Here is a 14,473-nt window from a genome sequence, read left to right as displayed (position 1 = left end):
GCCACACCTTAGGTTTGGGTGGCTCCTTGGAGCTGTCGCATCTCTCTGCCAGCACTGCTGTGTGCAGGTCATGGGCAGGAGGCATATCCGTATACCCTGTCAAGAGGGGTCCTGGGCTTCAGCGAGGGTCAGCGGTCATGCACAGTTAGGTTGAAACAGCCCTATTGAACCAAGACGCCCTGTTTTTATTGAAGAAACAAGTCAGCAGTGGACTCTGACACCCAGGGAACATGTGTGGAGTCGTTGCCCTCAGTCTTGTCCCCACCACGCTGTGCGCTCTTGGTGGGCCCTCTGTGTCCCCTCCACACGCACTGCAAGCTTGGGGAGCTCACGTGCTAAACCCTTGCCCACGGGCACATCGTGTTCGTGACCAAGGCCACGGGCCCTGCTGTCCCGGGCCTTCGACTACCTTTTCCGCTTCATCTTTGCCGTTCCTGAAGTGGCACCACTCACTCCCATCTTCCCGGGGTGCCCACCCACTCTTCCCTGTTGCTCGTCTCCCTGCCTCTGCTCACTCTGCCCCTTGGCCTGCAGGGCCAGCTGCTCACCGTTCCCAGCACAGGGACCATCTCCTGCAGGAAGCCGTCCTGCCGTCCCAGGAGGGGGGCGCTCAGCTCCTCCCTGGCGGTGCACAGGGCAGCCCTGTCCTGGGCAGGAGCCCGATAGTCTGACATATGTCTGTTTCCCTTCCTAGACTGAAGGTCCTTCAGGGAGGGCCTGTGTCTTAATCACATTTGTGTCTCTAGCATTTTGCATCACTTCTGCCACCCAATTCCAGCTCAACTGATGCTTCTTGAATGAATGAATACTCAGGTGCTTTATGGGATTTGAAAATGGAAAATGACAGGGGCTTCTCCTGAAGGACTGTAGGTAAACTTTTCCTATGAACAAGAAGCTTAGGATTGATAGTCACTTTAATACACAAGAGCATATCCCACTTGGTAGCACATGATGAAGGGAGAACTGATTTAAACACTATGACAGAGGAGCTCTTTGTTTTCTCATTAGCTTATGGGCTACTTACTTTTGATTCTCAGGGGTGGTGCTTCATAGAATTCTCTGGAAGTCCAGAAGAGGGCTTCTCAGATAACGTGTGTCCTGCCCTGTTCCTAATTAATGATGGGTGCTCACCTTACATCTAACCTGTCGCTTTAAGCCGAAGTGTTCTTCTAATCATTGAAATCATAGTCACTTCTTAGAGAAGATAACAAGCCAGGAGCAAGAGAGACCCATCAGCATGAGACAAAAATCTACAGACAGGGGACCTGACCCCCTGGGCCAAGCGCCTCATCCCCGTTGGGCCTTCTGAGCAGGTCAAGGCCTCACTCCTCCTGCTGGGAGTCAGAATCAGTGATGACACGCTGCCTCGGGAGGGCCTGCGTCACGCTTTGAGCAGACGTGGAGCCCCCTCCTCTTGCTCAGAGTGACTCCCTGCAGTTATTTCTGTCCTGGCCTTGTGCACTGGGAGGAGGTAAGCAAACAGGTGCCAGGTGTATGAGCGTCATGGCCATTACCTTAGAGGAAAGAAGGTTTACCCTTTCACCAGCTGAGAACATGAACATGGTGCTCTAGAGAGATTATCGGTGAAGCCAGCAGGGCCTGTGCTTGTCCCAGTCCACATGCAACCACCTTGCCATTGAGACTGGGAGTTTGTTTTTTCAAATTTAGATGGCTAGCTCATGTGAAAACTCATGTGAATCATCCTTTTTCATTAAGACTCCTGGCCAGTGTGTTGTTCAGTGGTTAGAGCACTGGCCCACACAACCAAGGGTCATGGGTTCGATTCCTAGTCAAGGGCACGTGCTTGGGTTGCAAGCTCGATCCCTGGCCCTGGTCAGGGCACGTGTAGGAGGCAACCAATTGATGTGTCTCTCTCAAATCGATGTTTTTATCTCTTTCTCTCTGTCTCTCCCCCCACCCCCCCGCTTCCCTCCTTTCCAATCTCTTGAAAACTATCCTCCGGTAAGGATTAACAACAACAAAAAGACTCCTGGACTCCAGTTTTTCCTCCATGAAATGAAACTAGAAAATCTTGGGAGTTGCTGGCAGCTTTTAAAATTCCATGATTTGTCGTTCTGTCTCCTTTCGTGTTTATTTCAGTATATCCCTGTTTCCTCCTCCCTTTCATTTTATTTCAGATTCTCAAGGCATTATTCTTATATTTGTGTGAACAAAATGGGCATAAACCTCTGGTTCCACAGATAAATGGCAGCCTTTATTGGAAAAATACATGTGTTGGAAGGACAGTGTTCAATCGTGATGAAATAAATGACAGCCACTTTCAAAACTGAGGAATTACAGGAGAGCATCCGGTCTTCTGCCAGCATAGCTGCTGCAGCCTGTGATGGCTTCTGTGCAAAGTATATTCAGTGTCTCTCTCTCTCACACACACACACACACACACACACACACACACGCCCACACCTTTCTTTCCCAGGCACATTACCGCTGCTTTCCTTCTCCTAAGCTCCAGGGTCCCTTCTGTTGCCTCTGTAACTTGTTTCTTAGGCCCACGCAGCCCAGCTGGCGCACTTCTTCCCGGACTCACTTGTACCTCTGTGACTTTCTAAATAAACTTTTGCTAGTAAAAACAAAAACAAAGCATATTTATATGTTGGGTCACAGAATAATAATTCAAATGCTTAAGAGCATCATCTTGTGATGTTATCACAGGAACATCCAGACAGTGTTTTCTTTAACTCCAGGAAGAGCAGTTCAGGAGGCTGGATCTTGCCACATGTGTCCAGCTGCACATTCAATACTCTTGGAAAAAACCGTGCCATAAATCTGGAAATAACCAAGTCCGGATACTTGAGTCATGTTCATTTCTTGGCTTACAGTTGTCAAGACCTTGTATATACAAGAGTTCAAAATTAATAAACACTGTCATATCTGCTGCTATTATAAACCAGGCAACAATATTTTATTTGCATCTTAGGGTATTATTATGAAATTTCACACTTAAGTGGTTTGAAATGACGGAAAATTGAACCAAGTTTAATTAGAATTCATGAAACATTGCTCAGAATTACACAGCCAGTCTACATATTTAACAATTTATTGTACTTTTTGCTTTTCACAAATTAAATATTGCCACTTGAGAACATATTCCTGCAGAATATCAGCTCTGTGTTTCCATGCCTTGGAGGTGTCTCTCCACACTGGGTATTTCTGGAAGCTTCTAACCTGTACGGAACGGCCCACGAGGAGGAGGCGAGGTGAAAACCTCCTGTCCCCTCCCCCCCCCCCCACCCCCTCACCCCCACCCCCGTCCCTCTCTGCTCACGCACACTCCATGCTCACCCTGGAAAAACGCAGTGACTGGCCTGAGATGCATTCTTGCTCCTTTTGGAAAACCGGGAGGCATTGCCTGGAGAGGCCTTTGCCTGCGGTCCCGGTGCTAATCCCGTTCCTGGAAGCCAGCCTTCCGTGCCCTGCGCTCAGGCGACCCGGCAGTGGGAGGAGGATCTCCGTCGGGCACTTTTTCTGTGCCGGGTCGGTGCTTCCCGTTGCAGTGTCCAGGTCATGGGTAATGAATGCTCTCTGATAGGCCTCTAACCGCAGGTTTACCCACTCCAGACCCTCCCTGTGCCGCTGCGGTTTCTTACTATTCACATGCACGAACCCGTGGAACTCATGGAAACTTCGTAGGAGTGAGCTCATTGTTGGTGTGCCTGCCTTTCTGTTCGGGGGCCAGGAGGCAGGGAGGACGCAGGTCCTGTCACACATCGGTACACATTTGAAGCACATGCCTGAGGGGTCGGCAAACTCTCGTAGCCAAAACTGAGGTGGCTTTTTCTGACACAGTCAACGATACAAAACTGCCTCCAACGAATTTTTTAAAAAGTATTGAAAATTATGATCATTTCAAGGCTGTTAGTTACTCACCAGAGGAGGGAGCCACCGGTTGGCCAGAGGTGACCCGAGGGCCGCCGCACCGCCAGGGGCTCAGCACACGGCATCCGCAGGGCGCTCACTGTAACACGCGTGTCCTCTTCTGTTTGGTAGGCCGCGGAGAGCCGGGGTCGGAATGGAGCGCTTTGACTGCCACCATTGCGAAGAGTCTCTCTTTGGCAAGAAGTACATCCTGCGGGAGGAGAGCCCCTACTGCGTGGCCTGCTTCGAGGCCCTCTACGCCAGCACGTGCGAGGAGTGCGGGAAGCCCATAGGCTGCGACTGCAAGGTACCCGGCCCCCAGCAGTGCCTGTAGCTCCTGCCCCCCCACCCCTGCTCCCCAGGAACCACGGGCCGTGTGCATGGTTGTGCTGAAGCCCCGATCTGCATCCCCTGGTGAAATCCCATCCTTTGGAGCCCCCACCATCACTCCGAGGTCGGATCCTTCAGGGTCTTTCCGAGCCTCTTCCCTCCCTCCGCTGGTTCGGTCTCTGCCCACTCCTGCTTGCGTAGCACGTGCACAGTGCTTTCCCCGGGCGTTTGTGCTGAACGTCCCACGTACACGTCTCAGGTTTCGGGATCCATGTCCTTATCTCACACCCAGCCCAGCTCCCGCCGCTGCAGCTTCCTTGAGGGCCACGCACTTACTCATGTTTGCTTGGCGCTGACTCACGGGGAGCAGGTGCTGCTCGGCCCGTATCTGCGGGTGAAAGTGCACGGGGGAGCCGGAGCGGGGAGCCAGCGGCGGGCACGGGAAAGCAGGAAGCACTGGCATAGGAGGGGCTCTTCCCTCTCTTGGCAGAAGGTTGGGATTTGCCCTTTTATTTTCCAGGGGAAAGGCACACGTGTGGGAATTCCCTGCTTTCCTGCTGTGAGGGTGCAGCAGGTTCAGCCGAGGCCCTGGCCCTGGGTGCCGCCCGCCCGGCTGGGTCACGTGTTGGGAATGCTGGCCTGCGCTGCTCAGCGTGTCTTCGGTCCACAGTGGCCCCTGAAGGACCCCCTGGGGCCGCCGTGTCTGAGAGTGCCCTCTTCCCCGCAGGCCCACTGCTGAAACATACACAGCGCTGTCCGCGATGATCCCCAAGAGCCATCGATTGGGCACAAAGTGGGGTCACTTTGGAATCTCTAAAGGGATTCCCAGATTTTAAGGCAACTTATGGCATGTCCCCATTTCCTGCTCTCATTCCTTTGTGCTCTTGTGGGATTGTGTCACCCTCCTCCGCTGTTATAAATGTCAGTACCTCATTGTTGACTGGCCGAGCCAGGCTGTGCACAGATGGGCTGTTCTAACCCATTCTGTGCACGGTTCCTGCATGCCGTGCTTTGCCACCTCAGTCCTAGGACAGGCAGTGAGCTGGGGGCTGCACCCTCCGTTCCTGCTGCCCGGCGTGTCGTGACAATTGTGGGATCGTTTCCATCTTGTGCGGAAAGAGGCCTTTGTCCTGAGCAGAGACGGGGTGTGCAGTGGCCGCTCCAGGCCATGCGGCGAGTGGCTTTGCTGTCAGAGCAGGAGTGGCAGCCAGGGCTCCGGACAGGAAGCTCAGAGGGGGTCCTGCGTAACCTGCAATAGGTTCAGCCTTCCGGCACCGTGAGCACCTCGCTGATTGCGAGTCTGGAAGTTGAATACCGTCTCCAGCTTTTCCTGAGGGTGTCCCTGCCTCACAGCCCTCAGTCCCTGTTCGTTCCCTGGGCCGAGCATGCCGAACTGCCCGCTCCAGCCTGGCTGGCTCGCCAGCTGTCTGCACTGGGGCTGACGACCTGAGCCCTCTGTGCTGTCTTCACATTTCTCAAATGGAGGTGACACCAGGGTGCCACTTCCTGGGGGGCTTGGGTATGTAGACATGAGCCCTGAGCACCGGGAATGGCAGCCGGTGTCACTGTCAGCTCCAAACTGCCGTTTCCTGCCAACAGCGTCCCTGCTCTTCCGTAACGTGTTCCCTCCACACACCTCTCTCTCTATCAGTTTTCATTATAAAAACATCAGTGGAGATGTCTGGTTTGAGGAACAACTAATTGGCAGAAACAAATTATTATTTCATAAAAGCTTTACCTGGAAAAGACGTAAGTAGCTGCGAGGTTAACTTATTATTCTAACAAAAAACAACTGTAGTTTAAAGGAAACATTTTGGATATTTAGAGGTACTCATCCTTGAACGGAGACTAATGTAAAAACAAAACAAGCCTGTGTAGCTCATTGGGTTGAGTGTCGACCTATGAACCAGGAGGTCACAGTTTGACTCCTGGTCAGGGCACATGCCCTGATTGTGGTCTCAATCCCCCGTGGGGGCATGTAGGAGTCAGCCAATCAATGATTCTCACTCATCATTGATGTTGCTATCTGTCTCCCTCTCCCTTCCTCTCTGAAATAAATATATATATTTATTTCACAAAATTCGTGCACGGGTAACGTCCCTAGGCCTGGCCAGCAATCAGAGCCAATCGGGGCCTTCCAGCTATCGGCCGGGGCCTTCCTTCATTCCACGCTGCCCCCTGGTGATCAGCGCACATCATAGTGAGCAATCGGTCTTCCAGTTGAACTCCCGCAGGGACAATTTGTGTATTAGGCTTTTATATATACAGGTTTATTAAAAATAAATAAATAAATGGAAATAAATTACTATTTCTCTAATATGATTTAGTGGAAAGACCCTCAAACCTCCTTATTCTTTAGCACATACTTTATGAGCAAACACAAGAATCCTCCGAATGGGGCCAAAATCAATATGACTGCTGCAAAGTCAAGAGTAAATCATGCTGAACTTTTCAACCCAGATTACTGTTCGTGGCGTTACGCCATGTGACTTTCCACATGTTGGAAGAAAAAGAGATGTTGACTTGAAGTTAGATTTTGCCATTTGGTGCTTTTGAATATTTGGAACAGTTTTCTTGACTCAGAAATAATGATATGGTTGACTTTGTGGAGGAAGCAATGGTAGCAAAGAATGTTTGTTACTTCATAGAGAGCAACTGAGTGGGCCGATCTGGGGCCATTCTCTTAGAATCGCACAGGCACTCGAGCCTCATGTGCGCCCTCTGAAGGATGGGGGTTTGTGGGAATTAGGCTAATCTTGTGGTACTGACTGCCTTTTACTTTTATTTATTTTAATTAAATCTTTTTTGTTGAAAGTATTACATATGTGCCCCTTTTTTCCTCATTGACCCTTCTAGCCCACCCCCATCGCCTGCCCCAGGCCTTCCCCACCCTATTGTCTGTGTCCATGGGTTATGCATATATGGATACAAGTTCTTTGATCTCTTCCCACCCACCTACCCTCTGAGGTTCCACAGTCTGTTCTATGCTTCCATGTCTCTGGATCTATTTTGTTCATCAGTTTATTTTGTTGATTATATTCCATACATGGATGAGTTCATGTGATACTTGCCTTTCTCTGACTGGCTTATTTCACTTAGCATAACACTTTCCAGGTCCCTCCATGCCCTCTCAAAGGGTAAGAGATCCTTCTTTTTTACTGCTGCATAGTATTCTATGGTGTAAATGTACCACAGTTTCTTTATCCACTTATCTACTGATGGGCACTTGGGCTGTTTCCAGATCTTAGCTATTGTAAATTGTGTTGCTGTGAACATAGGGGTGCATATATTCTTTCTAATTGGTGTTTTGGGTATTTTAGGATATACTCCTGGAAGTGGGATCACAGGGTCAAATGGGAGTTCCATTTTTAATTTTTTGAGGAAACTCCATACTGTTTTCCATAATGGCTGCACCAGTCTACATTCCCACCAGCAGTGCATGAGGATTCCCTTTTCTCCACATCTTGGCCAGCACTTGTCATTTGATGATTTGTTGATGGTAGCCATTCTGACAGGTGTGAGGTGATACCTCATGGTCGTTTTAATTTGCATTTCTATGATGATCAGTGACTTTGAGAATATTTTCATATGTCTCTTGGCCTTCTGTATGTCCCTTTGGCGAAGTGTCCTTTTAGGTCCTTTGACCATTTTTTAATTGGATTGTTTGTCTTCCTGTTGTTAAGTTGTATGAGTTCCTTAACCTTTATCAGACGTATCATTGCCAAATATGTTCTCCCATGCAGTGGGCTTTCTTGTTGTTTTGTTTGTGGTTTCTTTTGCTCTGCAGAAGCTTTTTATTTTATGTAGTCCCATTTGTTTAGTCTCCTATTTTCCTTTGCCCAAGGAGATGTATCTGTAAACCTGTTGCTACGAGAGATGTCTGATATTTTTCTGTCTATGGTTTCTTCTAGGATTTTTATGGTTTGATGACTTACATTTAAATCTTATCCATTTTGAGTTTATTCTTCTGTATGGTGTAAGTTAGTGGTCTAGTTTCACTTTTTTGCATGTATCTGTCCGATTTTTCCAGCACCATTTATTAAAGAGACTGTCTTGACTCCATTGTGTATTCTTGCCTCCTTTGTCAAATATTAATTGAGCGAATGGCTTGGGTCGATTTCTGATCTATATGCCTGTTCTTGTGCCAGTACCAGGCTGTTTTGATTACTGTGGCTTTGTATTATTGTGATTCCTCCAATTTGGTTCTTCTTTCTCAAGATTGCTGTGGCTATTGGAGGTCTTTTTTGATTCCATATACATTTTTGGAGAGTTTGTTCTAAATTTGTGAAATATGCTGTTGGTATTTTAATACGGATTGCATTGATTCTGTAGATTGCCTTGGACATTTTAATGATGTTGATTCTACCAATCCATGAACATGGTATATTCTTCCACTTATTTATATCTTCCTCTATCTCTTTTTTCAACGTCCTGTAGATTTCTGAGTACAGGTCTTATACATCCTTGATTAAGTTGATTCCTAAGTGTCTTAATTTTGTTGTTGCAATGGTAAATGGGATTATTTGTTTAGTTTCTCTTTCTGAGAAGTCATTATTGGAGTATAAAAATGCCATCGATTTCTGGGTGTTAATTTTGTATTCTGCTACATTGCCAAATTCATTTATTAAAACTAGTAGATTTTTGGTGGTGTCTTTAGGGTTTTCTATGTACAATATCATGTCATCTGCAAATAATGACAGTTTTACTTCCTCCTTTCCAATTTGGATGCCTTTTATTTCTTCTTTTTGTCTGATCACTGTGGGTAGGACTTCCAGTACTATCCTATATAATAAAAGCCCAGTGACCAAAATGGTGGAATGACCAGAACGACTACAATGACCAGAACAACCACGGCCCCTCACCCCAGCTGCCCCATCCCCCAGCAGGGACCCCCACCCCAATCAGGGGTGTGGCCAGCCTGCAAACTGCCCGAGGCCTCTTGCTCCAGCTAGCCCCGCCCCCCCCAGTGGGGACCCCTACCCCGATCCAGGGCCCCCATCAGGGCAGGCTGGCCGGCCCCTACCCATGCACCAGGCCTCTATGGCAATATAAAACCCTGACCGTCCACTGCCACCGGTGCCCACCACTGTATCCGCTGCTGCTGCTGTGCCATGTTCCTGAGGATTGAGGAGAATCCCCTAGGAACCGAAAATGCCGAAACCAATCAATGTCCAAGTCACCACCGTGGATGCATGGGGCTGGAGTTCGCCATCCAGCCAGACACACCAGGAAAGCTGCTTTTTGATCAGGTGGTTAAGACAATCAGCCTTTGGGAAGTGTGGTGCTTCGGCCTCCAGTGTGTAGATAATAAAGGATTTCCCACCTGGTTGAAACTTGATAAAAAGGTGTTGGCCCAGGAGGTCAGGAAGGAGAATCCCCTGCAGTTCAAGTTCAGGGCCAAGTTCTGCCCCGAGGACGTGCCTGAGGAGCTCATCCAGGACATTACGCAGAAGCTTTTCTTCCTCCACGTGAAGGAGGGCATTCTGAGCGATGAGATTTACTGCCCTCCTGAGACTGTGGTGCTCCTTGGCTCCTACGCCATGCAGGCCAAGTTTGGAGACCATAACAAAGAAATTCACAAGTATGGGTACCTCAGCTCCGAGCGGCTGATCCCCCAGAAAGTCATTGAGCAGCACAAGCTCACCAGGGACCAGTGGGAGGACCGGATCCAGGTATGGCACATGGGGCACCGCGGGATGCTCAAAGTTAGTGCCATGCTGGAGTGCCTGAAGATTGCCCAGGACCTGGAAATGTACAGAATCAACTATTTTGAGATTAAAAAAAATAAGAACGGAACTGACTGTGGCTTGTAGTGGATGCCCTGGGACTAAATATTTATGAGAAAGTTGATAATTTGACCCCAAAGATTGGCTTCCCGTGGAGTGAGATCAGGAACATCCATTTCAATGACAAGAACTTTGTCATCAAGCCCATCGACAAGAAGGCGCCTGACTTCGTCTTCTATGCCCCCCGCCTGCACATCAACAAGCGGATCCTGCAGCTCCACCTGGGGAACCACGAGCTATACATGTGCTGCAAAAAGCCCGACAACATCGAGGTGCAGCAGATGAAGGCCCAGGCCCGCAAGGAGAAGCACCAGAAGCAGCTGGAGCAGCAGCAGCTGGAAACTAAGAAGAAGAGGCGAGAGACTGTGGAGAGAAAAGGAGCAGATGATGCAGGAGAAGGAGGAGCTGATGCTGAGGCTCCAGGACTATGAGCAGAAGACCAAGAAGGCCAAGAAAGAGCTCTCGGACCAGATCCAGAGGGCCCTGCAGCTGGAGGAGGAGCGGGCGCCTGGAGGCCCACCACATGGTTGCACTGCACCAAGGAGGAGCTGGAGAGGCAGATGGTGGATCACATAAAGAGCCAGGAGCAGCTGGCCATGGACCTTGCAGAGTACACCGCCAAGGTCGCGCTCCTGGAGGAGGCGCGCGGGTGCAAGGAGGATGAGGTAGAGGAGTGGCAGCACCAGACCAAGGAAGCCCAGGATGACCTGGTGAAGACCAAGGAAGAGCTGCAGCTGGTAAGGATGGCGCCCCTGCCCCCGCAGCCCCCTGTGTATGAGCCAGTGGCCTATCACGTCCACGAGAACCTGCAGGAGGAGGGCACGGAGGACTCAGGCTACAGCGCCAAGCTGTCCAGCGAGGGCATCCTGGATGACCGCAATGAGGAGAAGCGGGTCACCGTGGCCTAGAAGAACCTGTGCGTGCAGCAGCTGATGATTCTGTCCAGCGAGCTGTCCCAGGCCAGAGACAAGAACAAGAGGACCCACAACGAGAACATGAGGCAAGGCCGTGACAAGTACAAGATGCTACAGCACATCCGGCAGGGCAACACCAAACCTGGGTGGGTGGTGGCCCTGATCGCAGGCTATGCCTAGGGACCGTACCCGCGCATGAATTTCATGCTCCAGGCCTCTAGTGTTGAATAAGAGTGGTGAAAGTGGACATCCCTGTCTTGTTCCTGTTCTTAGGGGAAATGGTTTTAGTTTTTGTCCATTGAGTATGATGTTGGCTGTATGTTTGTCATATAAGACTTTTATTATGTTGAGATATGATCCCTCTATTCCCACTTTGCTGAGACTTTTTATCAGAAATGGGTGTTGGATTTTGTCAAATGCTTCCTCTGTGTCTGTTGATATGATCATATGACTTTTGTCTTTCAGTTGGTTTATGTGATGTGTCACATTTATTGATTTGTGAATATTGTACCAGTCTTACATCCCTGGATAAAATCCCACTTGGTCATGGTGTATGATCCTTTTAATATATTGCTGGATCTGATTTGCTAATATTTTCTTGAGGATTTTAGAAAATATGTTCTCAGGGATATTGGCCTGTAGTTCTCTTTCATTGTGGTATCTTTATCTGTTTTTGGAATTAAGACAATGCTAGCCTCTTAAAAAGAGTTTGGAAGTGTTCCTTCATCTTGGATTTTTTGGAATAGTTTGAGGAGTATAGGTGTTCGTTCTTTGAATGTTTGGTAAAACTCCCCTGTGAAGCCATGTGGACCTGGGCTTTTGTTTGCTGGGAGTTTTTTTATTTTCATCACTTGGTATTGGCCTATTCAGGTTTTCTGATTCTTCTTGGTTCAGTTTTGGGAGATTATATTTTTCTAAGAATTTGTTCATATCATTCATATATCCAGATTGTTGGCATATAGTTGTTTATCGTATTTTCTTACATTCCTTTGTGCTTCTTTGGTGCCAGTGGTTACTTCTCCACTTTCATTTCTGATTTTATTTATTTGGGTCCTCTTTCTTTGTTTCTTGATGAATCTGGCTAGTAGTTCATCAATCTTGTGCATCTTTTCAAAGAACCAGCTCTTGGTTTCATTGATTTTTTTGTATTCTTTTTTTAGCCTCTATGCAATTTATTTCTGCTCTAGTCTTTATTATTTTTCTCCTTCTACTTACTAGGCTTTTCTTGTTCTCTTTCTAACTCTTTAAGTTGTAGGGTTAAGTAGTTTATTATTACTTTTTCTTCTTTTTTGAGATAGACTGTAATACTATCAACTTCCCTTTCAGGACGGCTTTTACTATGTCCTAGAGATTTTGGGTTGTTGTGTGTTCATTTTCATTTGTTTCCAGGAAGTTTTTTATTTCTTTCCTGATCTCATTGGTAACCCATTCATTGTTTAATAATATGCTATTTAGCCTGCATGTGTTTGAATGTTTTTGGGTATTTTGACTATAGTTATTTTCTAATTTCATTCCACTGTGATCTGAGAAGATGCTTGATATTTACCAGGGTTATATCCTCTTGTTGGATCAATCCCTTTAGTATTATGTAGTGACCTTTGTTGTCTCTTATGATGGTCTTTATTTTGAAGTCTATTTTGTCATATATGAATATTGCTACCTCAGCTTTTTTTTCCTTTCCATTTGCCTGGAAAATTTTTTTCCATCCCTTCACTCTCATCCTGTGTGAGTCTGTTGTTGTTGTTGTTGTTGTTGTTGTTGTTCTTCTTCTTCTTCTTCTTCTTCTCCTTCTCCTTCTCCTTCTCCTTCTTTTTTGTTAATCCTCACCCGAGGATATTTTTCCATTGATTTTAGAGAGAGTGGAAGAAAGGGGGAAAGACTGAGAGAAATATTGATGTGAGAGAAACACATCTATTGGTTGCCTCCTGCATGTGTCTCAACTAGGGCCTGGGCCTGGGAGAAGCCGGCACATGCCCTTGACCAGAATCAAACCCAGGACCCTTCAGTTCATAGGCTGATGCTCTATCCACTGAGCCAAACCAGCTAGGGCCTATGTGAGTCTTTTGTTCTGAGACGGGTGTCTTGTAGACAGCATGTAATTGGGTCATGTTTTTGTATCCATTCAGCTACCCTATGTCTTTTGATTGGAGTATTTAATCCCTTTATAGTTAAGGTTATTATTGATATGTACTTATTTATTGCCATTTTAATTCTGTATGCCTTGATTTTTCTCTTTTTTTCTTCTCATTATAGCTGTCCCTTTAGCATTTCTTGCAGTGCTGGTTTGGTGGTGATAAACTCCTTTAGGCTTTTTTGTCTGGGAAGCTCTTTATTTCACCATCTATTTTGAATGATAGCCTTGCTGGATATAGTAATCTTGGTCTCAGATCCTTGCTTTTCATTACCTTGAGTACTTCATGCCATCCCCTCTGGCCTATAGAGTTTCTGATGAAAAATCAGCTGACAACCTTTGGAAGCTCCTTTGTAGGTAACAAATTGCTTTTTCCTTGCTGCCTTTCAGATTCTCTCTTTGTCTTTAATTTTTGGCATTTTAATTATTATATGTTTGGGCATGGGTCTGTTTGGGTTCTTCTTGCTTGGGACTCTATAACTCCTGAGTAACTTTTTCCTTTACCAGGTTAGGGAAGTTTTCTGCCATTATTTCTTCAAACACATTCTCTATCCCTTGCTCCCTTTCTTTCCTTCCTGGAACACATATTATGTGAATGTTGTTACATTTCACATTGTCCCACAGCTCCCTTAAGCTGTCCTCCTGTTTTTTAATTGTTTTTTTTTTCTTTTTGGTTCTCTGATTGAGTGATTTTTTTCAACCCTGTCTTCTAATTCACTGATCCGATCCATAGCTTCCCCTAATCTGCTGTGTATTCCTTCCAATGTGTTCTTTATTAGTACTATGTCATTCTTTATTTCTGACTGTTCTTTTTTCATAGTTACTATATATTTTCTCATACTGTTGAGCATCTTTACCATCATTATTCTGAACTCTATATCAGATAAATTTATCTATGTCAGATAAATTTCTTTTCTCCATTTCATTTAGCTCTCTTGGTGAATTCTCTTGTTCTTTCATTTGGGGGTTGTTGTTTTTTGTCTCCCCATTTGGGCTGCCTGTTTGGGTTTGTGTCTATGTGTTAGGTAGATCTGCTATGACTCCCAATCTCTAGTGCAGAACAGTGTCAGATGCTCTTTCTGATTGGTCCTGAGTACCCTGCTTGGGACTATCAGCAATCCACAGTCTGTGGCTCCCTCTTCTGGGACTGGATGCAGGCCCAGAAGGAGATCAGGCAAAGACTCAAAGATCCAGAGAGCTGCCTGAAGTCTAATTGTTATCAGCCTCAATTGGTCTTAGACTGTGAACCATAGGGTGGGGCAATAGTTCTTCCAACAGGGTGTGGCTACAGCCTTACCTCAGGCCAAAACCACCTGGATAGCAAAGGTCCATAGGAGAAAGATGACGTCTGCAGCGTGAGGGAATGACTCAGCACAGGAAACCAGGGTGTCTGCCTTCTGAGCTCTCACCCCAGAGCCCTCAACCCTGGCTTCTGC

General features: G+C 47.1%; 1 protein-coding gene and 1 pseudogene across 1 annotated transcript in view; both read left to right on the top strand.

The window, feature by feature from the left end:
- The first annotated feature begins 4,008 nt into the window (after positions 1-4,008).
- Positions 4,009-14,473, top strand: part of FHL2 (four and a half LIM domains 2) — a 32,027-nt gene continuing 21,562 nt past the window's right edge. Inside the window, exon 1 of the mRNA XM_006098356.3 lies at positions 4,009-4,183. Coding sequence (XP_006098418.1) covers positions 4,031-4,183 — 153 coding nt within the window. The 5' untranslated portion in view covers positions 4,009-4,030. The remainder of the gene's footprint in view (positions 4,184-14,473) is intronic.
- Positions 9,356-10,915, top strand: LOC102417750 (annotated as a pseudogene).

Source organism: Myotis lucifugus, unplaced genomic scaffold, assembly GCF_000147115.1.
Source record: "Myotis lucifugus unplaced genomic scaffold, Myoluc2.0 scaffold_230, whole genome shotgun sequence".
Classification (NCBI taxonomy): domain Eukaryota; kingdom Metazoa; phylum Chordata; class Mammalia; order Chiroptera; family Vespertilionidae; genus Myotis; species Myotis lucifugus.
Note: the sequence above shows the minus strand (reverse complement) of the source record. Positions and strands in the feature narration are given on the sequence as shown.